The sequence below is a fragment of the Enhydra lutris genome, unplaced genomic scaffold (genome assembly GCF_002288905.1).
Source record: "Enhydra lutris kenyoni isolate GAN:26980312 unplaced genomic scaffold, ASM228890v2 scaffoldscaffold9, whole genome shotgun sequence".
Classification (NCBI taxonomy): Eukaryota; Metazoa; Chordata; class Mammalia; order Carnivora; family Mustelidae; genus Enhydra; species Enhydra lutris.
Window position 1 is genome coordinate 3,955,798 of NW_019154093.1, and position 27,590 is coordinate 3,983,387.

General features: G+C 41.5%; 1 protein-coding gene across 1 annotated transcript in view; it reads left to right on the top strand.

Annotated features, from left to right (window-relative positions):
• LOC111143219 (karyopherin subunit alpha 6) overlaps window positions 1-27,590 on the top strand; it is a 56,776-nt gene that overhangs the window by 20,971 nt on the left and 8,215 nt on the right. Inside the window, exons 2-10 of the mRNA XM_022496793.1 lie at window positions 20,155-20,288; window positions 21,346-21,438; window positions 21,852-21,951; window positions 22,818-22,912; window positions 23,368-23,499; window positions 24,614-24,702; window positions 25,633-25,732; window positions 26,053-26,216; window positions 26,359-26,437. Coding sequence (XP_022352501.1) covers window positions 20,155-20,288; window positions 21,346-21,438; window positions 21,852-21,951; window positions 22,818-22,912; window positions 23,368-23,499; window positions 24,614-24,702; window positions 25,633-25,732; window positions 26,053-26,216; window positions 26,359-26,437 — 986 coding nt within the window. The remainder of the gene's footprint in view (window positions 1-20,154; window positions 20,289-21,345; window positions 21,439-21,851; window positions 21,952-22,817; window positions 22,913-23,367; window positions 23,500-24,613; window positions 24,703-25,632; window positions 25,733-26,052; window positions 26,217-26,358; window positions 26,438-27,590) is intronic.

A 27,590-nucleotide genomic window follows, 5' to 3' on the forward strand; every position in this document is an offset into this window, starting at 1 on the left:
GGTAGTTGATGGAAACATAGATGAATGGCTACTAGTTGATTATTGACTCTGAATGATTGCATTGAGATTATTCTGTGTGCTTTTGTATATAATTGAAATTTTCCACAATAAAATGTTAAAAGACGAATACAGTGGGTGAACCTCGACTAGATTCTGGCTTGGGTTGGGGAAAACAAAAAACCCAACTAACTATGACAACCATTTTGAAAGAAGAAAATTTGAGTATGGACAAGATAATAGGTGTTTCATTAGTTTTCTTAAGTTTGAAATTGTGCTTAGGTAAGAAGGCCCTTATTAGGAGGCACATACTAAAGTAATAAGGTAAAGTGCAAGGTATAACGTTTACAACTTTAAAATGTTCAGTTAATGGGCGCCTGGGTGGCTCAGTGGGTTAAAGCCTCTGCCTTCGGCTCAGGTCATGATCCCAGGGTCCTGGGATCGAGCCCACATCGGGCTCTCTGCTCAGCAGGAAGCCTGCTTCCTCCTCTCTCTCTGCCTGCCTCTCTGCCTACTTGTGATCTCTGTCTGTCAAATAAATAAATAAAATCTTTTTAAAAAAAGTTCAGTTAAAATCTAAATATAAAATATAATACATATATATTTACATATATTTTAACATATTTTAAATATATATTTACATATTTCTATATGTAATGTAAAGTATATATACATATATATTTAAAATATCATCCATACATCTGATGGAGTAAAACAAATATGGCATTGTCAAAACTTGTTGAATCTTGGGGCACCTGGGTGGCTCAGTTGGTTAAGTGTCTGACTCTTGATTTCAGTCCAGGTCTTGATCTCAGGGTCCTGAGTTAAGCCCCATTTTTTCTTTTTTTTTTTTCTTTTGATTGTACAGTTTATAGATGTTTGTTATGCTATTTCAGTTTTTCAGTGTTTAAATAATTCATGGGGCAACCTGGGTGGTTCAGCCAATTAAGCATTGGACTCTTGATTTGGGCTCAGGTCATGATCTCAGGGTCATGAGATTGAGCCCCACATGGGACTCTGTGCAGAATGTGGAGTCTGTTTAAGATAATCTCTCTCGGGGCACCTGGGTGGCTCAGTGGGTTAAGGCCTCTGCCTTCGGCTCAGGTCATAATCCCAGGGTCCTGGGATTGAGCCCCGCATGGGGCTTTCTGCTCAGTGGGGAGCCTGCTTCCTCCTCTCTCTGCCTGCTTGTGATCTCTGTCAAATAAATAAACAAAATCTTAAAAAAAAAAAAAAAAAAAAAGATAATCTCTCTCTCCCTCTCCCCCACTGATTGCAAATGCTCTCTTGCTCTCTCTAAAAATAAATATTTTTAAAATAATTCTTAATAAAAAGGACACAAAGTTTTTTTGCTCTCCATGACATGAGAACAGAGAAATGGGGCAGTACTTGGATAGGGTGGTGAATGAAAAAATATACTCACAAGTGACTGATTCTTAGGATAAAGAATTTCAGGTGGTAGGGGTGCCTGGCTGGCTTAGTCAGTGGAGCATGTGATGCTTGATCTCAGAGTTGTGATTTGAGCTCCATGTTGGGTATAGAAGCTTTTGCTGAGCAGAGAGCCTGATGCGGGGCTCATTCCCAGGACCCTGAGATCATGACCTGAGCTGAAGGCGAGACTCTACCCACTGAGCCACCCAGGCTCCCAAAAATAAATCTTAAAAAAATTCAGGTGGTGAGATTCCTGGAACTATTCCTATGGTGCTGATTTTAGCTAGCAAAGTTGTAAATCAATACCAAAACTTTGCCATCGACTTCCTGTGCATTCATAGTAATTATCTACTAGGTAGACCAGCAAGGAGACAGGCAAAATTTAAACCAGTCTATGTTGTGTTTGATAAGAAACTGAACCCAGGTAAGTTTTAGAAGAACATCTTTGAAAATGTTCAGATTTACCTCTGTCACTTGTGTTGTGTGTTTTCTTCCCACTCTTCCAATCCCATCATGGCTGGCTCTATCTGTAATTTCTGGTTGTTCACACAGCATCAGATGTACTTTAGGTTTGTGTTTGGTTGGATTTATAGTCTAGGGAGAGAAGTCACTGCAAAGAAAAGCCTATACTATGAGGGGCACCTGGGTGGCTCAGTGGGTTAAGCCTCTGCCTTCGGCTCAGGTCATGATCCCAGGGTCCTGGGATCGAGCCCCACATCGGGCTCTCTGCTTGGCGGGGAGCCTGCTTCCATTCCTCTCTCTCTGCCTGCCTCTCTGCCTGCTTGTGATCTCTCTCTGTCAAATAAATAAATAAAAATCTTAAAAAAAGAAAAGAAAAGAAAAGAAAAACCTATACTATGAAAATGAGTTCCTAAAAATCGGATACAGTGGGTAGAGGTGGAACTCTTAGGCAGGTATCTTGGCAAAGTTTTCACTTGCTCCCTTTCATATACACTAATTAGAGAATTGATTGCCAGTAATTCTCAAGGTAAAATGACTGTGAATACATGGGGTGTCTGGGTGGCTCAGTGGGTTAAGCCTCTGCCTTCGGCTCAGGTCATGATCCCAGGGTCCTGGGATCGAGTCCCACATCGGGCTCTCTGCTCAGCGGAGATCCTGCTTCCCCCTCTCTCTCTGCCTGCCTCTCTGCCTACTTGTGATCTCTGTGTGTCAAATAAATAAATAAATTCAATAAAATTTAAAAAAAAGACAATGCATAGATCAGTCTAGACAGAACCTAGTTCAAGGGCAGGAGCCAAATTGAACAGAATTATGTGTGTTGCGGGGATGAAAAGAAATAATTCTCAGAAATTACTGAAAGTGGAGGCCTTTAGAGGTTTAGATCCCAGCCCCAGCTTCACAGTTTAATAGCTGAATGATCTTGTGTAAGTCATAACACTTCTGAACCTGGTTCTTTAGCTGTTTAGGTCATGTCCAAGGGCTTAAAACACCTGATTTCACCACAGCCTCTGTCGAATCTTGTTTGGCTGGCACAGTGTTGTAAAAACTGAGTATGATGGGCGCCTGGGTGGCTCAGTGGGTTAAGCCGCTGCCTTCGGCTCGGGTCATGATCTCAGGGTCCTGGGATCGAGTCTCGCATCAGGCTCTCTGCTCAGCAGAGCCTGCTTCCCTCTCTCTCTCTCTGCCTGCTTCTCTGTCTACTTGTGATCTCTCTCTGTCAAATAAATAAATAAAATCTTTAAAAAAAAAATAAAAAAAAAAACTGAGTATGAGTGCAATCCCTGATGTAATATTATGACCTGCTAAAAAATCGTTCACCTCTTTACCTTTTAAGGCATTTGAGTTTGTGTTTAACCGAAATTCTGGGATGTGACCACATTGGTTTCTTTATCAGTGATGGAATAGCTTCCAACCCAGAATTCTGATGGATTTGCTGTTACCAATAGCTTTCCTTTTCAGGAAATGAGAAGAGCCTGGAGTTTGGGACCAAATAGGTCAGGGTTGATATTAGCTTCCTGACTTGTTCACTTACCCTCTGAGTCTCTTTTTGTTTTTTTTAAAGATTTTATTTATTTTATTTGACAGGCAGAGATTACAAGTAGGCAGAGAGGCAGGCAGAGAGAGAGAGGAGGAAGCAGGCTCCCTGCTAAGCAGAGAGCCCGATGCGGGGCTCTATTCCAGGACCCTGGGATCATGACCTGAGCTGAAGACAGAGGCTTTTACCCACTTAGCCACCGAGGCACCCCGAGTCTCATTTTTCTCATCTGTTGAATGGATTCTCAGGATTGTTGTGAAGATTAGAGATAAACTGACAAAGATTGGCACATTAGCAAATGTTACTAGCCTGCCAAGGCTTATGGGCTGTCTATCCTGGTACCCTCTTACCCTTTCTTTTCAGTTAATAGGCATATGGCCATAGAGCTTTAACCCAGGAATCTTAATGCTGATACATATTTGCTAGAGAATTCCTAGTGAAAGGTATGAGAGGCCAATTGAAAAAAAAAAAAAATTTCAACCTGGGAGGAATCGGGTTTCTTACTTTCTTGAAGGAAGAGGCCTTAAATTGAGGAGTAACCATTCCTCTTTTATCTCTCTTCCCAGTGTCATTAAGAAACCTTTAATGCATCATTGAGTTGTAAAGCTTCTTACTGTAGCATATGCCAAATAGTCAGTCTGTGTGATTTAAAGCCTTAGCTTATTCTCAGTACCTGGGCAGCTACAATAACATTTCTTTAGAAAGCCTCCCTCTGCTGAGGAGGGCCCCCTCAGCACCAGGACAAGGGAAATCATTTGAAAAGACTGACTGCTTCATAGCATTCCAGGTCCCAGCTCCTTTGAAGATTGTCAGGTCATTGCCTAGAAAATAATGCTAGTTCCCTTATCTCCTAAATATAGCTCCTTTGGGTTCTTCCAGGCAGATGCCTTGAATCAAGTGATTGCTTGGTAGCTTTTTGAAGTACAGACCATGAACATAAGGCTTTGATTTGGAAAGCCCTAGAGCCAGCAGGTGTACAGGATGTGAGCTTGAAGGTGTAGTAGTGTCATTCCCATCCCACACACAGGACAGCTGGCTATGCGTAGTACGCCTTTTTCTGAGAACATGTGCAAAATTTTAAAGTTTTATGAGTCTCAAAATTTTAAACATGAGTGATTAAATGGAGTACTGCAGTAACCTTGCTACTCAGTGTGTAACTTGAGACTCAGGTTCTTTATCAGTTAGAGCTTACATTAATTTCCTAGGGCTGCCATAAAAAGTACTACAGCCTGTCTGGTTTAAACAACAGGAATTTATATTCTCCCAGTTCTCGAGGCTAGAATTCCAAGATCAGTCATGAGGGTTGGCTTTTTCTGAGTCATTTCTCTCTCTGGTTTATCAGTGGCTATCTTCATGTTTACATGGTATTCTCCCTCTGTGTGCCATCTGTATCTTAATCTTCTCCTTTTTATAAGGATACTAGTCATAGTGGGTTAGGGCCTTACCCCAGTATCCTCATCTCTTTAGAGACCCTGTCTCCATATAGTCATATTTGGAGAGACTAGGCACGAGGCCTTCAACATAGAAGTTGGAAGCAGGGCAGAATTCAGGTCTTAACAGGGTTCTTGCCTATCTTGTATTATTATTACTGGTCCCTTGGTTCTAAAAGTTTACAGAGTGCATGGTAACATTAGCCATTTATTTCCTAGAAATGTATGTATAACTTCAGAGACGAATTCACTTTGAGAGTTCCTTAAGAAAACCCAAAGGCTGTCTCAGACAGTCAGATGCTAGAAAAGGTATATTTGTATCATGGATTTCTTTCTTTCTTTCTTTTCTTTTTTTTTTTTTTTTTTAAGATTTTTGAAAATGTATTTTAGCTAGAGAGGGAGCATAAGCTGGTGGGGGGAGGGGGCAGAGGTAGAGGAAAAAGCAGGCTCTTCACTAAGCAGGGAGCCCAACTTGGGACTTGATCCCAGGACCCCAGGATCATGACCTGAGCCAAAGGCAAATGCTTAACCAACTGAGGCACCCAGGCATCTCGTATCATGGATTTCTTGATCCAGCCCCAGCAAGCAGAGTAGTGCATGATGGAAAAAGCCCCTCTGCCTGCTGGTCCCTAAATGAGAGTCCAGCATTCCTTTGGTTGCTGATTCCAGATGTGCTTCTGCAGTTGTTCCTTCTTCCAGTGTAACCTCCCCTGCCTGGCTTCTCCAGTGAAGTCATAAGCAAATATTTGTGATAGTTTCTTGTCACCATGGTGACTAAAGAAGCACATGCTGCTTCTCCTTCCAGCCTTGCTGTCAGCTCTGCCCAAAGGAGGGGACAGTCCTCTGGGAGAGCCCAGACTCAGTCATGAAAAACCATGTGTCAGGTAATGGGGGACAGCAATCCATAGCACTGCCTTTAGGAATTTGCCCTTGCCTCTTAGTCTCCAGGCACAGGAGTAATCAGGAACCCCAAGGGAGGCTACTGCAATCCCCTGGAATTTTTTTTTAAATAGTAAATTCACTTAGGGACACCTGGGTGGCTCAGTTGGTTAGGCATCTGTCTTTGGCTCAGGTCATGACCCCAGAGTCCTGGGATCACGTCCTGCATCGGGCTTCTCGCTCAGCAGGGAGCCTCCTCCCTCTGCCTGCTGTTCCCCCTACTTGTGCTCTTTTTCTCTCTCTGGCAAACAAATAAAATCTTTAAAAATAAAATAATAAATTCACTTGGGCTTTGCTAAGCGGATGTGGAGACTCACACATTCTAAGACCCATTGCTGCGATTGGTTCACCAGGCTACTTTCCGGAATGACTGAGGCACCATCTCTGAAGTTTCATTTCTTCAGTTTCTCTAGCTCCAGAATTCAACTCTTTTTTCAAGGTCCATTTTCATCTCTCTTTCACTCAGTTTCTCTTAGTAGACTCTACTCTGCCCCTCTCGCATTTATGTATGGGTGTTTCAACCCCCAGTATTTCCTGGTTGAAGAACCAGCCCAAATCTTAATCTTGGAAGATTTCTTTTTAAACTCTCATTGCAGGGGCATCTGGGTGGCTCAGTTGGACAAGTATCTGCCTTCAACTCAGGTCATAATCCCAGGATCCTGGGATTGAGCCCCATGTTAGGCTCTCTGCTCAGCAGGGAGCCTGCTTCCCTCTCTCTCTGCCTGCTGCTCTGCCTATTTGTGATCTCTCTCTCTCTCTCTGTCAAATAAATAAAATCTTCCAAAAAAAAAAAAAAAATTGTTTGTTATGGTCCCAGGTCAGAGAGGGAGCCACTGCATGCATATAGAGTCACAGAAGGCAGATGGTTAGGAGGCAGAAGGGACAGGGTCAAGCTTCTTAGGATTTTTTATTTATTTGACAGACAGAGATCACAAGTACGCAGAGAAGCAGGCAGAGAGGGGAAGGGAAGCAGGCCCCCTGCTGAGCAGAGAGCCTGATGTGATGTGATGCGATGCGATGCGATGCGATGCGGGGATCGATCCCAGGACCCTGAGATCATGACCTGAGCCGAAGGCAGAGGCTTAACCCACTGAGCCACCCAGGTGCCACAGGGGCAAGCTTCTTTAGGCCAGAGCCTTTACTGAGGTTTCTGAGGGAAAGTGAAGGCAGGGAGAGTAAACAGTTTAGGGTTGGCTGGTTTTGGGGTTTTTGGTTTTTGGTGGTTTTTGTTTTTGTTTTTGTTTTAAGATTCATTTATTTGACAGAGCAAGAGAGCACAAGCAGCAGGGAGTGGCATAGGGAGAGGGAGAACTAGGCTACCTGCTGAGCAGAGAGCCCAACGTGGGGCTCATCCTGGGATCATGACCTAAGCCAAAGGCAGACGCTCAACCAACTGAGCCACCTAGGTGCCCCCCCCCATGTATTGTTCTAAGCATTTTATGGTCTTAGCTTGTATTTAGGTTGCTGATCAATTTTGAGTCACTTTTTGTATATGGTGTAAGCTAGGTGTCCAACCTCATTCCTTTAGATCTGGAAATCTAACTGTCCCTGCACTGGTTTTTTTGTTTTTGTTTTTGTTTTTGAAGACACTATTCATACTCCCTTGAATGGACTTGACACCCTTACTAAAGTTATTTGGCTGGCCATAGATGTGTGAATTTATTTTTACACTCTGAATTTTATTCCATTGATCTGTAAACACCCTATGCCAGTACCACACTTTTCTGATTACTATAGCTTTGTAGTAAGTTATAAAATCAGGAAGTTTGAGTCCTCCAACTTTATTATTTAAGAGTGTGTTGTTAGTTTCCACCTATTTGTGAATTTCTGTCTTCATTCTGTGTGCTCAGAGAAGATACTTTGTCTGATTTCAGTCTTTGAGAATTCATTGAGACTCTTTGTTGCCTCCAAGGTCTGTCCTGGACAATATTCCATGTATACCTGAGAAGGCATATTCTTTTGTTGGGTAGAATGTTCTTTACGTCTTTTTAGGTCTAGCTCATTCATAATGTTGAAATTTTCTGCTTCCTAATTAATCTGTTAAGTGTTCATTTTTTAAAAAAGATTTATTTATTTGAAAGAGAGCATGCATGAGCCAGGGGAGGGGCAGAGGAAGAGGAGGAGAGAGAGAATTGGAAACAGAGGCTGTCCTGAGCTTCAAGACCGGAGGTTATGTCCTGAGCCAAAACCAAGAGTCAGCCACTTAGCCTGCTGAGCTACACAGGCACCCTGGTGCCTTTATGTTTTATAATTGCTCTTATCTTCTTGATGAATTGACCCTTTTACCAGTATATGATATCCTTTATCTTTTAAACAATTTCTGACTTGAAGTTTTTTATCTGATATTAGTATAGCTATCCCAGCTCTCTTTTGATTACCATAAGGATGAAATATCTTCTCTCATCCATTTACTTTAAACTTGTTCATGTTTTTAGGTATGTAGTAAGTCTTTTGCAGACAATGTATAGTGATTGGAGAGCTTAGTCCATTTACATATAATATATTACTGATAATGAAGGACTTCTGGCATTTTACTCATTGCTTTCTTTGTCTTACACCTTTACCTTTTTTGCCCCTCTCTTCCTCCATTACTGCCTTCTGTGTTTAGTTGATTTTTGGTAGTGAATTGTTTTGATTCCCTTCTCATTTCCTTTTGTGTGTATGTTTTTAATTTCTATTTTGTGTGTGTATTTTTTTTCTTAGATATTGTGGTTACCATGGGGATTACATTTAACATTCTAAGTTTATAGCAATCTAGGTTGAATTGGTACCAACTTAACTTTAAAAAGTCTGTTTCTGTACAGTTCCAGTTCCTTTTATGTTGTTGCCATCACAAATTACATCTTACACATCATATGCCTGGTAACACAGATTTATAATTTATATGTTTGCCCTTTAAATCATCTAAGAAATAAAAAGTGGAGTTACAAACCAAAAATACAGTAATACTGAGTTTTATACTTACCCATGTAGTTACCGTTACTGGGTTCAAGTTATTGTGGAGTGTCCTCCACTCATTTCCTTTCATTTTCAGTTTGAAGGACTCCCTTTAATATTTCTTGTTTACAGCAGGTCTAGAGGTAACATACTTCCTCGGCTTTTGTTTATCAGAAATGTCTTAATTTCTCCCTTGTTTTTGAAGCACATTTGGTCAGATGTAGAATTCTTTGACAGTTGTTTTTTTGTTTTTTGTTTTTTTTCCTTTTTTGGATCTTTAAATTTGTCATCCCAGTACCTTCTTGCCTTCATGGTTTCTAATGAGAAATTGGCTTGTATGTGATGAATCGCTTCTCCCTCACTGCTTTCAAGATTCTTTTGTCTTTGGCTCTCAGCAGTTTGTCTAGATGTGGAGTTTATCTTCCTTGGGATTCAGTGAACATCTTTACATGCAGATTCATGACTTACATTGAATTTGGGAGGTTTTCTGCCATTATTTCTTAAATTCTTTCTGTACCTTTTTCTATTTCTTTGACTCCCATAATGCTTGTTGGAATTTGACAGATCTTCTAGGCTGTTAACTTTTCAGTCTTCTTCCTTCTGCTCCTCTCTGCTGCTTCTATCATCTGCCATTAAACCCCACTAGTGAATTTTTCATTTCAGTTACTGTACTTTTCAACTCCAGAACTTTTTTCTTTTTATTAAATTCATTTATTTAAGTAATCTCTACATCCAGCGTGGGGCTCACATTCACAAACCCAAGATCAAGGGTCCCATGTTCCTCCCAACTGAGCCAGCCAAGCACCCCTCAGTTCCAGAACTTCTGTTTTTCTTCTTCTGTTTGGTCATTTTTCTGTTTGTTAATAATCATTTTGTTCATTGTTTTCCTGATTTCCTTTTGTTTGTTTGTTTGTTTATATTTAGCTCTTTTAAGTGTTTTGTTTGAAATTCTTTGTCTAGTATGTCAAGTACGTGAGTTTTTTCGGGGATAGTTTCTATCAGTTAATTTTGTCCTTAAGAATAGGCCATATTTCTTTGTTTCTTTATATGCCTTGTGATTTTTTTTATTAAAATTGGAAATTTGAATATTATATTGTAAGTCTGGAAATCAGTTTGTTTTCTATTTGTCATGTGTTCTTGGCCCTTTTTTCTTCTAAATGATTCCATTTTATCTCCATTATTGGCTTATTAGTTTTAAAAAAATGTTTTAAATGGGAAGAAGTTATTTTAATATGTACCTATATGTTTACGATTTCTAGTATTCTTCCTTTTGTGAGGATCTGAGTTATTATCTGGTAGTATTTTCCTTCTACTTAAAGAACTGATGTTTGTTTTTGTTATAGAACTGTAGTATTTCTTTAGTACACATCTGCTAGAGACAAAATCTCTGCTTTTGTTTGAAGAAGTTGATTTCTATTTCACTTCCATTTTTGAAAGCATTTTCATTGGGTATAGAATTCTAGTTTGACAGGTTTCCTTCAGTAAATTAAGGATGGTATTTCATTATCTTCTCACTCCTGTATTTTCTGATAAAAAGTCATGTCATTCTTATCTTTGGTTTTCTACATGTAATCAGTCATTCTGGCTATTTTTCAGATTTTCTTTACCACTTTTTCAGGAATTTTGCTATGATGTGCCTTAATGTGATTTTCTTTGTTTTGTTTTTTAAAGATTTATTTATTTGAGAGAGTGTGTGCACATGTGTGTGCAAGGTGTGGGCAGGGGTTGGGGTGAGCAGAGGGAGAGAATCCAGATTCCGTGTTGAGCACAGAGCCCTACACAGGACTCAGTCTCAGGACCCTGAGATCACCACCTGAGCTGAAGCCTAGAGTTGGACACTGAACTGACTGTGCCACCCAGGTGTCCCTGATTTTCTTTGTGTTTTATCATGTTTTCTTGGGTATATGGGATCAGATTTAGAAATTTTTCAGTCTTTGTTTTTTTTCTGTTTCCCTCCTCCACCCTACTTCTTCCTTTGTGAATCCAGCTACAGGTGTATTAGGCCATTTGGTAACATTTGCACTGTGGGTCGTACTTTCCTTCTTTTTGGCATATCTGTAAGTTTTTATTTTTTATAAAATTTTATTTTGTTTTTTAAAGGATGTAGAGCTTCATAGGCAGTTGTTACATTCTGCTCAGTTGATCAGTTTAAGTCTTGTTTTTAAAGTTTGTTGGTAGTCTTTTGTAGGGATAGTTTAATGTAACTACTAAAGTATATCCTTTTAGGGTCTTCACTGAATGCCCTGAGTGATCAGTGAGGAATCTCCATTCTGATTCATCAAGTGCCTTCCCGCCGTTAGTCTCCAGCATGGTTTTAAGGGCACCTCAAGCAGATTTCCTGAGGGTTTTTTTCTGTGTTGCTCACTCTTCTCTGGAACTCTGCCTCACAGTTTCCAGCTGTCTCAGTCTCCTTAAACCCTCCAGTCTCTTTCCCCAACTAATAAGATTGCTGTGCTATTTGGTAACCCTCTCCCTGCTCAGTTGTCTAGAACATACTTCCAGGCAGAACGTCAAGGAAATAAGTAGGGCTTACACTCTTGGGGATCACAGCTTTTCACTCCCTCGTGTCCAATATCTGAAACACTTTACAGCAGGAAGGTAGATCAGTCCCTGTTTTTCCACCATGACTGGAATGGAAATGATAGCTATGTTAATGTCTAACAAAGTAAGGAAAAAAGCATTGTTAAGGAATAGTTAGGCTGTTAACAATTTTTAAAAAATTCTTCAGGGACACCTGGGTGGCTCAGTCAGTCAACCATCTGCCTTTGGCTCGGGTCATGATCCCAGGGTTGGTCCTAGGATCGAGTCCCGCATTGGGTTCCTTGCTCACTAGGGAGCTTGCTTCTCCCTCACCCTCTGCCTCCTGCTCCTCCTGCACAATTGTACACTCTCTCTGTCAAATAAATAAATAAAATATTTTTAAAAATTAAAAAATAAAAAAAATTTTCAATACACCAGGAAGACAGGACTGTTCTAAATTTATATACCTCTAATAAAATTGTCATAGAATATACAAAGCAGAATAAAACTACAGGGTGAGGGTCTCCTGGGTGGCTCAGTGGGTTAAAGCCTCTGCCTGATCCCAGAGTCCTGGGATTGAGCCCCATATCGGGCTCTCTGCTCAGCAGGGAACCTGCTTCCTTCCTTTCTTTCTCTCTCTGCCTGCCTCTCTGCCTACTTGTGATCTCTCTCTGTCAAATAAGTAAATAAAATCTTAATTTAAAAGAAAAACTACAGGATGAAATTGACACATTCAGTGTTGATAAGACAAGAAAAAAATTAGTAAAGCAGTGGGAAGAGTTGAGCAACATGGGGAACAACTTGATTTAATGGACATATGGTATATAGAATGCTATGAATAGTTATTAAAGAATACAGGTTTTGTTTTTTTTTTTTTTTTTTAGATTTTATTTGTTTGACAGAGATCACAAGTAGGCAGAGAGGCAGGCAGGGAGGGAGAAGCAGGCTCCCTGCTGAGCAGAGAGCCCAATGCAGGGCTCTATCCCAGGACCTTGAGATCATGACCTGAGCCAAAGGCAGAGGCTTAACCCTCTGAGCCACCCAGGTATCCCAGAATACAGGTTTTCTTTCTTTCTTTTTTTTTTCTAAGATTTTATTTATTTGACAGAGAGATCACAAATAGGCGGGGTGGGGGGGAAGCAGGCTCCCCGCTGAGCAGACAGCCCGATGTGGGGCTCTATCCCAGGACCCGGAGACCATGACCTGAGCCAAAGGCTGAGGTCTACCCACTGAGCCACCCAGGCGCCCCAATACAGGTTCTTCTTCAGCACACATGGGACACTTAGATAAATAGAATACCTATTAAGCCAAAAAAGCAAATCTTCATATTATTGATGGTTCCTGACTTATGATGGCTTAACTTACAATTTTTCAACTTTATACCATGGTGTGAAAGCAATATACATTCAATAGAAACATTACTTTGAATCTTGAATTTAGGTCTTTTTCCAGGCTGGTGATATGTGGTACAGTACTCTCTCCTGATGCTGACCAGCAGCAGTGAGTCCCAGCTCCCCATCAGCCATGTGATCACAAGGGTAAACAACTCATACACTTACAACCATTCTGTGCCCCTATGGCCATTTTTTTTTCCCCACTTTCCATACAGTATTCAATAAGTTACATGAGATAGTAAGTATGTTAACTATAAAATAGGCTTTGTGTTAGATGAGTTTGCCCAACGATAGGCTAATATGAGTGTTCTGAGCACAGTTAAGGTAGGCTAGGCCAAGCTATGATATTCCGTAGGTTAGGCGTATTAAATGCCTTTTTTTTTGTTTTTGGACACAGAGAGAGAAGCAGTGGGAGAAGCAGACTCCCTTCCGAGCAGGGACACTGATGCATTCGGGGCTTGATCCCAGGACCCTGGGATCATGACCTGAGCTGAAAGCAGATGCTTATCTGACTGAGCCACCCAGGCGCCCCTTAAATGCATTTTGACCTACAGTGTATTGTTAGCTCAAGAGTGGGTTTATGAGGACATAGCCCAATTATAAGTCAAGGAAGATCTGTAAATTTAAAAGAATCTCTGAGATTCTAACTACAGTGTAATTATATTAGAAGTAAATAGTAGAAAAAGTAAGTCCCCAAATATCACTAATTTAAAAGAACACTTCATGATCCAAATAAAACTGATGGAAGTCAGGTATTCAGAAGTTAATTACAATGAAAATATTAATTTGAAGGAAATCTAAGACTTAGGAAGGGTATAAGTGAAATAAAAAGTCTGAACATTGACTTAGGTACATTAGAAATTTAGAAAAATACACTTAGGAAAAAACAGATGGGAGGGGCTCCTGGGTGGCTCAGTTGGTTGAGTGTATGCCTTCAGCTCAGGTCATGATCTCTGGGTCCTGGGATAGAGCCCCACATTGGGCTTCCTGCTAGGCGGGGAGTCTGCTTTTCTCTTTTCCTCTGACCGACCCCCCCCCCAACATCCACTGCTCGTTCTCTCTCTCTCTCTCTCTCTCTCTCTCTCAGATAAATAAAATGTTTTGTTTTTGTTTTTGTTTTTAAAGATTTTATTTATTTGACAGAGAGAGATCACAAGTAGGCAGAGAGGCAGGCAGAGAGAGAGAGGGGAGGAAGCAGGCTCCCCGCAGAGCAGAGAGCCCGAGCAGGGCTCGATCCCAGGACCCTGGGATCATGACCTGAGCTGAAGGCAGAGGCCTTAACCCACTGAGCCACCCAGGCGCCCCAAATAAAATGTTTTTTAAAAAATAAAATTACCCATGAAGTCCTGTAATAAGCCCCACGTGGTCAGGATGAATTAGTTTTTTATACATTGCTGGATATGTTTGAATATTATTTAGAATTTTTGTATCCTTGGGGCGCCTGGGTGGCTCAGTCGTTAAGCGTCTACCTTCAGCTCAGGTCATGATCCCAGCATCCTGGCATCGAGGTCATAGCATTGAGCTCCATATTGGGCTCCCTGCTCAGCGGGGAGCCTGCTTCTCCCTCTCCAGCTCCCCCATGCTTGTGTTCTCTCTCTCGCTGTCTCTTTCTCTGTCTAAATAAATAAAATCCTAAAAAAAATTTTTTTTGTATCCTTGTTCACAAATGACATAAGAAAAGTATAGGACCTTCTCATCTTACTCTTCTTTGGTGGTGTTAGCAAAAGAAATGCTCCTCAGGGCTCCTGGGTGGCTTAGTTGGTTAAGTGTCAGCTTGTGGTTTCTGCTCAGGTCATGATCTCATAGGTCTTGGGATTGAGCTCCAAGTCTTGCTTGGTGCCCAGTAGGGACTCTACTCCTCCCCCGACTCCTCCTCCCACTCACTCTCAAATAAATAAACCTTTAAAAAAAAAAGACATATCCCTTTTCCTGTTTTCTGAAAGTGTTCGAGTAAAATAACTAATTTATTGAAAATCTGGCAGAACTCTTCTGTAAAACCACTTAGGCCTGGCATTTTCTTTCTTTTTCTTTTTCTTAAGATTTTATTTATTCATTTGTCAGAAGAGGGAGAGAGAAAGAGACTTGAGTACAAGCTGGGGGAGCAGCAGGCAGAGGGAGAAGCACACTCGCCACTGAGTAAGGACCAACCCCACCCCCCATCCTGGTCCCCACGGCACACAGATCTCTCTCCCAGGACCCTGGGATCATGACCTGAGCTGAAGGCTGACACTTAACCAGCTGAGCCACCATGGCACCCCAGCCTGGCATTTTCTTTGTGGACTAGTCTTTATTGTTGATTCAGTATATTCATGATTATAAGGCTAGTCCCGCTCTCTCTCACTCTCAAATAAATAAAATCTTTTTTTTTTTTTTTTAATTCGATTAGCCAACGTATAGTACATCATTAGTTTCAGATGTAGAGTTCGGTAATTCATCAGTTGCATATAACACCCAGTGCTCATCACATCACATGCCTTCTTTAATGCCCATCACCTTAAAGTCTTTTTTTTTTTTTTTAAGATTGATTTTATTTATTTATTTGACAGAGAGATCGCAAGTAAGCAGAGAGGGAGGCAGAGAGAGAGAGAGGGAAGCTGGCTCCCTGGTGAGCAGAGAGCCCAGTGCAGGGCTCGATTCCAGAACCCTGGGATCATGACCTGAGCCAAAGGCAGAGGCTTTAACCCACTGAGCCACCCAGGCACCCCACCCTAAAATCTGTTTTTAAAAAATTTATGTTAGAGAGAGAGAGAGTGTGTATGTGTGTGTGTGTGTGTGTGTGTGAGGGAGAGAGAGCAGGAGAGGGGCAGAGGGCAAAGTAGAGAAAGAATCTCAAGCGGACCCCAATAGGGGGCTCAGTCCCATGACCCTGAGATCACCACCCGAGCCAAAACCAAGAGTCAGACACTTAATGGACTGATCCACCCAAGTGCCCCCCAAATAAATCTTTAAAAAAAAAAAAAGAAAGAAAGAAAAGAAAAGAAAATACGATGTTGGAGCAAGAAAGAAATTGATCAATGTTAGAGGTCCTGTAACCAGACTTGGTCATAGAGGGAGATTTGCTTGATTACTGAACACTTTCAGTAATCCATGCTAAGACAATTATTTATCCACATGGAAAAAATGAAATTGAATCGCTATCTCATATACATAGTTAAATTTCAGATAGATAAAACACTTGCATATAAAAGGCAAGCTTTAAAATCTCTAGAAGACATAAGAAGAAGCTTTATCTTTCTGATTTGGGGAGTATGAAAGGATTTATTAAACAAGACACATAGGGGGCTCCTGGGTGGCTCAGTGGGTTAATAAGCCTCTGCCTTTGGATCAGGTCATGATCGCAGAGTCCTGGGATTGAGCCCCACATCGGGCTCTCTGCTCACCAGGGAGCCAGCTTCCCTCTCTCTCTCTGCCTGCCTCTCTGCCTACTTGTGATCTCTCTTTGTCAAATAAATAAAATCTTTAAAACAAAATGAAACAAAACAAAAAGACTAATAAAAAAGCTAAGTATAAAAGAAAAATTTAGCTATATAATATATAAGAACTTCTTGTTAAAGAACTCCATAAAGTATAAATTGAAAAAACTGAAAAGCTTCAAAGTGCAGGAAAATACTTGTAATACAGATAACCCACAAGTAATTAACAACTAGAGTTTTGTTTTTTTTTTTTTTTTAAGATTTTATTTATTTATTTATTTGACAGAGACATAGAGAGCACAAGTAGGCAGAGCATCCAGCAGAGGGAGAAGGAGAAGAAGGCTCTCCACTGAGCAGGGAGACCAATGCAGGGCTTGATCCCAGGACCCTGGCATCATGACCTGAGCTGAAGCAGCCACTTGACTGACTGAGCCACCCAGGCGCCCCAACAACTAGAATATCTAAAGAACTAAATGTCAGAAAGAAAAGGGCAAATAATTCAGTAGAAAAATACTCAAAATATACAAATATTTCACAGAAGGGGAAACATGGCTAATAAACATAAAATCTAACCTCATTGGTAATTTGGGATATGCAAATCATTATCAGTGAAATACCTTATACACAGTAGATTGGCAAAGGTGAAAATTCCAGGTAACATATATATCAATGGGAGCCTGTAGTGTATTGGTAAGGTAGTGTAAATTGGTATCACAGTGGAAGGCAACATGGTGCTAGTTGGTCAAGTTTAACATTTACCTGCGTACAACCCAGCAATTCATTCCTTAGAGTTCTCAAAGTGGGATCTGCAGAGTATTTCAGAGGGCCTGGGAAATGAAGACTACGATGTTATTTGCCAGCTCAGAATGGATCAAAGGCTTAATTTGTGAGAACTGAAGCTATACAACTCCTAGAAGAAAATATTGGAAAAAAGAGCTGGGCCTTGGCAATGATTTTTTTGATATGACAGCAAAAACATGAGCAACAAAGGCAAAAATACACAAGTGGGACTACATCAAACTAAGAAAGCTTGAACTAAAAGGCAGCTGTACATTGGGGCGCCTGGGTGGCTCAGTGGGTTAAATAAAGCCTCTGCCTTTGGCTCAGGTCATGATCCCAGGGTCCTGGGATTGAGCCCCGCATTGGGGCTTTCTGCTCGGCAGGGAGCCTGCTTCCTCCTCTCTCTCTGCCTGCCTCTCTGGCTACTTGTGATCTCTGTCTGTCAAATAAATAAATAAAATCTTTTAAGGAAAAAAAAAAGCTGCTGCACAGCAAAAGAAACAGTCAACAAAATGAAAAGGCAGCCTATAGAATGGGAGAAAATATTTGTCAACCATGTATCTGATAAGAAGTTAATATCCAAAATATATAAGGAGCTCATACAACTGAACATCAGAACCCAAATATTCCAATTAAAAATGGGCAAAGGACCTGAATAGACATTTTCCCCAGACATGTGAGTGGCCAATAGGTACATGAAAAAAGTGCTTAACATTACCAGCCATCAGGGAAATGCAAATCAAAATCACAGTGAGGTATTACCTCACATCTGTTAGAATGGCTATTATCAAAAAAAAAAAAAAAAAGAGGTAAGGTATGCCTGGCTGGCTCAGTTGGAAGAACGTGCAACTCTTGATGTTGGGGTAATGAGTTCAAGCCCCACCTTGGGTGTAGAGGTTACTTAACTGAATAAGTAAACAAAAACTTTAAAAACCCCAAGGGGTAACAAGTATTGGCAAGAATTTGGAGAAAAGGGAAGGTTTGTACATGACTGGTAAGAATGTAAGTAGGTAAGAGTGCCTGGCTGCCTAGTCAATAGAGTATGCAACTCTTGATCTCAGGGTGGTGAGTTCAAGTTCCAAACTAGGTATAGAGTTTACTTTAAAATTTAAAAAATTAATAGTAATAGGGCGCCTGGGTGGCTCAGTGGGTTAGGCCGCTGCCTTCGGCTCAGGTCATGATCTCAGGGTCCTGGGATCGAGTCCCGCGTCGGGCTTTCTGCTTGGCAGGGAGCCTGCTTCCCTCTCTCTCTCTCTCTCTCTCTGCCTGCCTCTCTGTCTACTTGTGATCTCTCTGTCAAATAAATAAATAAAATCTTTAAAAAAAAATTAATAGTAATAATGTAAATAAGTATAGCTACTATGGAAAAGAGTATGGAGCTACCTCAAAAAATTAAAAATATAACTACCTTATGATGTATCAATACCACTTCCGTGAAATGAAATCATTGTGTCAAAGACGTATCTGTACCCTTGTGTCAGTTGTAGCAATATTTACAAGAGCCAAGACATGAAAACACCCTAAGTGTTCCATCAACAGATGAATGGATAAGGAAAACATGACGTATATATAAACAATGGGTTATTATTCGGCTATAAAAAGAAAGGAATTCTGCCATTTGTGACAATACAGATGAATCTTGAGGTCATTATGCTAAGTGAAATAAGACAAAAAGAGAAAGATAAATATAAATATACGTATGTGTAGAATCTGAAAAGACCAAACTCATAGAAACTGTAGATTGGTGGCTGCCAGTGTGGGGTGGGGAATCAGTGAAGGTTGTCAACAAGTACAAACTTCAGTTGTAATGTAATTCTGGGGATCTAATGTATAGCATGGTGACTGTAGTTAAGAGCACTGTATTATATACAGTTGCTAAGAGAATAGATCTTAAATGTTTTCACACACACACACACACACACACACACACACACACACGGTAACTGAGGTGATAGACATGTCACCTAACCTCGTGTGGTAATCATCTTGCCGTATGATGCATAGATCATCACTTTGTGTGCTTTGAACTTAAACGATGTTATAGATCAATTATATCTCAGTATAGCTGGAAAAAGTTTAAAGATATTTGCCATTTTTACTAATTGGATGTTCGTATTGCAGAAGTAGTTCAAAAGCAATGATGGGTGAAATATCTGGTTCCTTAGCACAAATCAAGACAGTGGCACCAAAATGTACTAGTAGTCCCTGTATTTGCCACTGACTCACTCATTCACTGTTGGGAAAAAATGTTCGCTAGTTTCACTTAAGAATGTCTTTGATGAAATAGTACAAACACAGTGTTTGAAAAGGTATCTGGAGGAGAATCACTTGTGGGTAGTTAAGTTACTAGCTAAATTAGACACTTTAAATTGACACCATTTTTAAAGAAAAAGACGGACCAAAAAATAAACTATAGAGAACAAACTGGTGGTGCGGGTGGTTGGGAAAATGGGTATAAGAGGTGATAGGGATTAAGAGCACGCTTAGCTCAATGAGCACTGAGTAATATACAGTTGTTGAATCACTCTGTTGTACACCTGATACTAACATAACATGGTATGTTAACTATACTTGAATATCTTTAAAAAGTTGACACTATTTTTACTTGAAAGAATGACCAGTTATTCAGACTTAGACACAGGCAGACATTTTCTCAAAGTGAATGAAATTCAGGATAGCAGTTTTCTTTTGGCTGGAGTTGGAGGGGGGCTGGAGGAGCCCGGGGCAGGGTAAGGGTCCATAACAAGACTGAGGCACATTGATAATGTTCTAGTTCTTAGATTTGGTGGTAGGTTTACAGATGATCATTGTACTTTTTGTTTGGTAACTTAACATTATGTTTCTTTTTGTAGGTATCAAATATTACAGAATAAAGTTTAAATTTTAATTTGAAAAAATAGATGGTGGGCATATGAGTTATTGAAGATAACATAGTATTCCACCAAATTAGATATGCTGTCATGTATTTCACGTAGCTCAGTTAAATAATTCGGGTTTATTGGGCAAGTCGTTTTCCCTTTTGTCGTAGAGGTGATCGTACCATACAGCCTAGCACTGTTCTAAGTAGTACTTCATAGGTATTAACCTATTTAATCCTTCTTACAACCCTATGAAGTAGGAAGTTATGTTCCTGTTTTAAAAATGAGATGTCAGGTGCTAAGTTACTGAAATTATCAGGCCTCCTTGAGGAGCTTCAGTCCCTCCCCCACCCCCCCCAACAAGGGAGATTGGGAGGCTGGGAAGGGACAGAAGCCCAGTGAAAAGGAAATGCTGTCCTCTTAATAAGAGTTTCTGTATTTGTTATCTTTTTTTTGTAGAGACCATGGCGAGCCCCGGGAAAGACAATTATCGAATGAAGAGCTATAAGAACAATGCCCTAAACCCTGAGGAAATGAGACGAAGAAGAGAAGAAGAGGGCATTCAGCTCCGGAAGCAAAAGCGGGAGCAACAAGTAGGTTAACCTGAGTGCTCAAACATCTGTTCAGGAAAACAATTCAGCTCCCATGGTTGGTCTCCACCTTTCATTGTCATCTTCCCCTTAGGAAAAGAGCTTAGCTCTATGGGCAACTCATCTAGTTTCCTTTATTGTAAAGAAATGTTGGAAGCTTTGAAAAAAGAGAACCAATCCCTTACTCCTTCTCCATAATTTAGAACAATTTATGGGGTGTCTGGTGACGGCAGGTTAAACATCTGACTCTTGATTTCAGCTCAGGTCATGATTTTAGGGCTGTGAGATGGACCCCCCACCACCACCAAAATCAGGTTCTGCATGGGCATGAAGCCTGCTTAAAATTCTCTCTCTCCCTATGCCTTCCCTCCCCAACTCGGCATGCACGCATGCTCTCTCTCCATTAAAAAAAGAACAGTTTAGACATCATTTATGTCTTCAGTATAACATTCTAGTTCTCGTCCCTTGTTGCCTTCTCTCTTCCTCACGCTGATAGCCATTATTAGGCCTGGCTCCTTAAAGAGTTCATCAGCCGTTCTGGCTGCCTTTCTTCTATGTCTTCAGTCCATTCTTTGTAAGTCTCCCTAGGACTGGTCCTCTGTGTTCTGTAGTCAGTGTTCTGCCATGAGCCACCACCTGACTGGTGCCTTGCCCAGGTCTAGATGCAGACAGCTAACCTGCTTTTGCCCACCCTCTTGCTTTACTATTATTCCTTTCCTTCACAGACTTTTACACCCATCAACTTTATCTTTAAATATTCTCTTAGGAGCACCTATCTGCCTTAGTAGAACATGTGACTCTCAATCTCAGGGTCATGAATTCAAGCCCCACATTGGGCATAGAGCTTAGTTTAAAAAAAAGGGAGAAGAAAAGTGTTCTCTTAAATGCGAATAATTAGGTATAACATAGTAAAGCCGTTGAATATCTTTCCATGTCAGTATATTAAGCTTGGCATTATCTCAACTATGCTAGCATTTCCTTAACTAACTGCTGTAATTTCACATGAACATTCTTTGTTTTATTACAGTGAATAGTTTTACCACTATCTCTTTTCTTTCAGCTTTTTAAACGGAGAAATGTGGAGCTGATTAATGAAGAAGCCGCCATGTTCGACAGTCTCCTCATGGACTCCTATGTGAGCTCTACCACTGGGGTAAGGCCCTTGCGTGTGCTTCAGGCAGGCCTGGGAAGTACCGGTGTCTGCAGAACAGAAATTGGGCAGTTCTCGTCATCTAATGGCTTTGCCAACAACCATGCGAAGTTCTTTCTTCCATGGTCCAGTTTTGTAACTGGTCAGCATAAGGAATCAATAGGGTTGCATCTGTAGTGGAGACACCTGAGGAAACATTTAAGGGAAGCCATCATTTGGCTCAGAGGTTAGGAATTGTCCAAATGTCCCAACTTAAAGCAGCCATAGATTAAACAACAAATACCTTCCTCTGAGCCTGCTGTTATGCCATCCTCCTTCCTTCAAGTCTTTAGAAAGCAGGATGCCAAACAGAAGTGTCTACTCCTATCTAGCTCTGGTGTTGGTTTGCAAAGTCTTCAGTCTGTCTTATGTTCTAGGAGAGTGTGATCACACGAGAAATGGTGGAGATGCTCTTTTCTGATGATTCTGACCTGCAGTTAGCAACCACACAGAAATTCCGGAAACTTCTCTCCAAAGGTACAAAGCCTGGTCCTCCCCAGGGAGGCCCTATATGATGTAACCTCTTGTTTCCTCTCACTGACTTCATCTGCTACTCCCCTTCACTCATTCTACTCTAGCCATACTGCTTTGGTATTCCTTGGACAAGGCAGGCACGTTCTTATCTATGCACTGGCTGTTCCCTCTGCCTGATACCCTCTGGCCGCTGATAACTGTGTGACAACTCCCCACTTCTATGAGTATATTCTAGGCTCTCAGTAAGCCTGCCCTGATGCCCTGTCTAAAATTGCAAGTCCCCTCCACTCTCAGCGTTTTTACTCTTCTTACCCTGCCCTACTTCTTCTTTATTTCTTGTTACACTTACTAACATAATAGAATGTCTCTCCTCATTAGATACAAGCTCTGTGAGGGCAGAGACTTTTGACTTCATTTGTTGTTGTATCTTCAGCACCTAGAACTGTGTTTGTCACATAGTTTGTACCCAATAAAAATTTGATGTATGATAGGAGAAATACTTCTTGTCTGAGTATATCAAGCAGTCCTCCCAAGGGGGAAAAAAAGTGCTCTTTTTTAAGAGAAATTGTTAGATTAGGGTTCCCCATCTCTTGGGCTTTCTTCTCTTCCTTAATTCCTAACTTCAGGAATTAAGTTTCCAGAAGCCAAAGGTGAGTATACTTCATTTAGGGTTGGTTTTCTCTTTAGCACGCCAACTGTATCACACATATCAAACATGACCAATTATTGTGAAAACCGCCTCACCGACAAGGAGTTTGTAAATGTCGATTAGGACAGTCGGGACTACCTAGGAAGGATGGTGGATTCACCCCAGTGAATACATTAGCCTAAACCTCTCCTGACTTTTCCTTCCTTTCTCCCTCTTCCAGAGCCTAGTCCTCCAATAGATGAAGTTATCAACACTCCAGGAGTGGTGGATCGTTTCGTGGAGTTTCTGAAGAGGAATGAGAATTGCACATTACAGGTGAGGCCTGGTGTAAAAGAGTACCAGATAAAAGCTCTCTTCCTAAGAAATTGTGTTTCTCTAGTCACATCTCTCAGGAAATAGACAAGTAATACAGAAAAGTATTTAAGAAATGCCTCAGAGGTCTTGGTCTCAAGTAAGAGAGCCTAAGTTTCTTCCCTAAAACAGTCTCAAAGGAAAGATACCAGAGGGGCATTTGGGTGGTGCAGTTGATTAAGCTTCTGACTCTTGGGCTTCAGCTCAGGTTGTGATCTCAGGGTCATGAGTTCAAGCCCCACACTGGGCTCTGTGCTGGGCCTGGAACCTACTTAAAGATAAAAATAAAGGGGAAGAGGAAAAGGCTTATGTTTTAGTTTTTTAGTCAGGGGCAAGAGGCTTACTGCTCTCAGCCAGCTGGTAGGCATGGCTGCTCTGTCTGGAATGACCTCTCAGTCATGGTTTAATCTCACTTTCAGTTTGAAGCTGCCTGGGCTCTAACGAACATTGCCTCTGGAACTTCTCAGCAGACCAAAATTGTCATCGAAGCAGGGGCAGTCCCCATTTTCATAGAGCTGCTTAACTCGGACTTTGAGGATGTACAGGAACAGGTAATACACACGTTTGGCCTGGTTCTTGATGGCATTTGTGTTTTCATAAAATACATATTGGATCTTTGTGATAAGAGTGTCTTTTGTTATATATAATGGAACACACCTATTGAGATGATTGGAAGGGGCCCCTAGGTAGCCTTAAGTTGAGGAAGGTGGTCATCAGAGCCCCCAGCTCCTCCCATCCCTCCACCGCAACCTCCCCAGAGAACTGGGTTGGTGAGCTCATTGATGCCATGCCCTAGAGAGGGCATGGAAGTTCCGTACCAGCCTGACTGCTTACCCCATACCTTGCCTTATGCATCTCTTTCATTTAACTCTTCCTGAGTTGTATCCATCACAACAAGCTAGTAAAATGTAAGCAAAGTGTTTTCCCTGAGTTCTGTGAATCATTCTAGTGAATTATTGAACCTGAGGAGGGGATTATGTGAACTTTCGAATGTATGCCAGTTGGTTAGAAGTATGATGGCACCTGGGAGTTGCAGCTGGTGTCTAAAGTGGGGGCAGTCTTGTGGACCTGAACCCTTAACCTGTAGAATCTGTGCTAACTCTGAGAGTTAGTGTCAGAATTGAATTGCGCTGTTGGACACACAAATGGTGTTGGATAATTGATTGCTGGTGTAGAGAAAACTCCACACACTTGGCATCAGATGTGGTGTTGGAAAAAAGACAGCACAGTATGCATTTTTCAATACCTACAGATCATAGAGATTAAGACGCAACTTGCATTTCTTCCACTGCATTTTTACTGATTGTATAGAAAGTGGAAAGTGGTGCCTAGGTTTTTTTCCTCCCTTACTACATACAGGGTAGATCCCGTGGCTGCAAGAATGCAACTCTCCAGTCACTTCCTTTTTTTCTAAGGAGTGAGCATAGAGTGGTCTTGGTTTGGCTTCTTTGGCAGCAGTACAGATGTCAGCCTATCTTCCCCCACTAAATTAGGAACTCTGAGAGGAGAGGCCCTCATAGAGCGAATGCTCAGTAAGGAGGTTAGCAAGGAGGGTATCTTGATACGGTTTTTGTCCCAAGTTACTGGTGGGTACTCACTCTATTATAAAATATTGACAGAAGCCACTAGAGTCTGTGAGTCACGGTTCCATTATCCCCTTTTCAGGCAGTCTGGGCACTGGGAAACATAGCTGGAGACAGCTCCGTTTGCCGAGATTACGTCTTGAATTGTTCCATCCTTAATCCTTTGTTAACGTGAGTAATTATGATCATCTGTACCTGGGGCATCTGTAAGGCAGCCACGTGGCAGATCTTTCAGGGGCAGCTTACCTTAAGGTGTTGAGTCAGTGCAAAACTACTAAAAGTTAAAAAAAAAAAATACTAAAACTATGTTGATTGCCAAAGTAAAAGATGGAGATATATTTTGAGAGTAAGAAGATTGTGTCTGTGCCAAGGAGGCTCTTCTGTTTGCTTACTTCATGGCACTATAGATTCTCATGTTGGTCATACCTGCCTCATTGTTGAGCCAGGAGAGAGAGGCAAGACTAGCCCATCTGGAAAAATCCAAACTTCTCTGTGGAATGCATTGATTTGCTATTTTATGCATAAGTACATTGGAGAGCTATGTTGTAAACCACAGATTAAAGACCCCATGAAGGATTATAGGGATCCTTCACCAGTCCCTCCTTCCCATACCCTTCAAACAGAGCTTCATCTAAATTAAAATAGATGGATGGGTTGTACTTCGGAGACCACAATTTCATAGACTACCACTACAGCTCTTTCTTGGGCCCCTCAACAGAAAATCATTGCTTACCTCAGACTAGATCTTCCGCTTTCATTTCCAAAGAGAACAATACTCCTTGTTTAGATCTTGTGGCCAGAGTTAGGAGCACAGTATGTCCTATCTTAAAAGGCTTGCAGGCTTACTCAAATTCCAGCCCTTTGTATGTCCTTACTAGCTATGATCTTAACAAGCCACAGCTGGCCCTAATCCTCTGTGAAGATGTAGGTTGGCCTCCTGGCCCAAGCAAGCTCAGTGAACTTAGGTCTGTGGGTAGAAAGACATGTGCGGCTTAGAATCTTAGGGGTCTAATGGGGTTTGCTCCTGGGGTTCTTAGGTGACAGCCCGGTGCCAACAGCATCATTGCTCAGGATCTGTCTATGCTTTACTGTTTCCTTCAGACTCCTCACCAAGTCCACACGATTGACAATGACCCGGAATGCTGTCTGGGCCCTGTCAAACCTCTGCCGGGGAAAGAACCCACCCCCAGAGTTTGCAAAGGTGAGAGCACTTCTTACCAGTGCCTGAGTGAAAGCACTTCCCTTCATGTGCAGCCATTCTGATATAGGAGTTTTCAAGTCTTTGGGGGAGCCCTTAGGGTCTCAGTCCATGGGAAACTGAAAGAGGCAATTGTCAATGAAGTAGGTGAGCTTTTGGGTCTTGGATAGCAAAGTGAGAAAGGTAGTCCTGATGGTTTAAGGTAGCAGAAATCTCTAGGGCTTGGATCTCCTTGTAGAGGAGGAGACAGCGATGTTAGGGGTAGTGGTAGAGCTGATGTAGCCCTGTCCCCTCACAAGTGCCTCTCACTCTGCTTCCAACAGGTCTCTCCTTGTTTGCCTGTGCTGTCTCGCCTACTCTTCAGCAGTGACTCAGACTTGCTGGCAGATGCTTGCTGGGCCCTTTCTTATCTGTCTGATGGCCCCAATGAAAAGATCCAGGCAGTCATAGACTCTGGAGTCTGCCGAAGATTGGTAGAGCTTCTAATGTGAGTGGGTAGAAATAGATTCCCTAAAGTTCTCCATGCTCCAACTCAAGAGCTGCAGTAAGCAGTCTGCCACTCTGTGCAGAGGTCTGGAGCCGTGACAGTGCCGCTGGCCCTCTGCTGATCAGGTCTCCCTCCTCTGTAGGCACAATGACTACAAAGTGGCCTCTCCTGCCCTGAGAGCAGTGGGTAACATCGTCACCGGGGATGACATCCAAACCCAGGTAAGGAAGGAGCTGTTTAGGGACAAAAGCCCTAACCAAGGGTTTGGGTCCTGTTGGGGGGACAGCATGGTCCAGGAGCATGGGCTTGGGTGAAAAATTCCAGCTTTGCCACTTTCTGTATGATCAACTTGATTGCCTTAATTTCTTTTATAAGTTGGAAACAAATCATTGTCCATTGGGTGCTTTTGAAGGAAAACTAAATGGAAGAGACTAATTAACTGGGACACTGTAGGATAATTCTTAAGTTTTTGAGTCATGGTGTCCTTGAGACACAAAGCTGTGGGAATCTTACCCCTACTTCCTGTGCCCTCAGAATCCTACAGACACTTCCTCATGTTAGTAACACCTCCAGTGAGGTCACAGTAAAAAGGTTTCTTTTGTTGAAATGCTAGAGATCAGAGTATTCTTTTGGTCTTGAGTAGTTGGCATAATTCTGTGGGATTCTCGACAGATTTCTAACAGGTGAGTGATCTCACTCACACCCACATTCCTTTCCTAGGTCACTGTGTGTGTGTGTGTGTCTATGTGTGCATATATGTGTGACTTTTCATAACATGTACTGCTTTTACCACTCAGTGTACACCTCAGTGGCATTCAGTCCACTCACGTTATTTGTCATCACTACCCATTCCCACAATGTTTTATCATCCCCTCACTCCCTTCTCTGTGCCCCTCACTTCTCTGTGCATATTAAATAATAACTCCCCATTTCCTCTTCCCTGGGCCTCAGTCCTGGTAGCCATGACAACACTTGTTTATCTTAGGAGTTGATTACTCTAGGTCCCTCATATAAGTGGAACTATATATAGTTGTCCTTCTGTGTCAGCAAATTACACTTAGCCTAATGTCTTCAAGGTTCATTCATTCGTAGCATGTGGCATGCCTTCATTCCTTTTTATGGCTGAATAGTAGTCCATTATATGCATATATCACATTTTATCCGTTTGTCTTGTTGAAAGATATTTGGGGTTGTTTTCACCTTTTGGGTATTATGAATAAGGCTACATTGAACAGTGATGTATAAGTATCTGAGCCCCTGCTTTCAGTTCTTTTAGGTAAATACCCAGAAGTGGAATTACGGGATCATACACTGATTTTATGTTTAGGATTCTGAGGGTCTGCCTGCTGTTCTGCACAGTGGCTGCACTGTTTT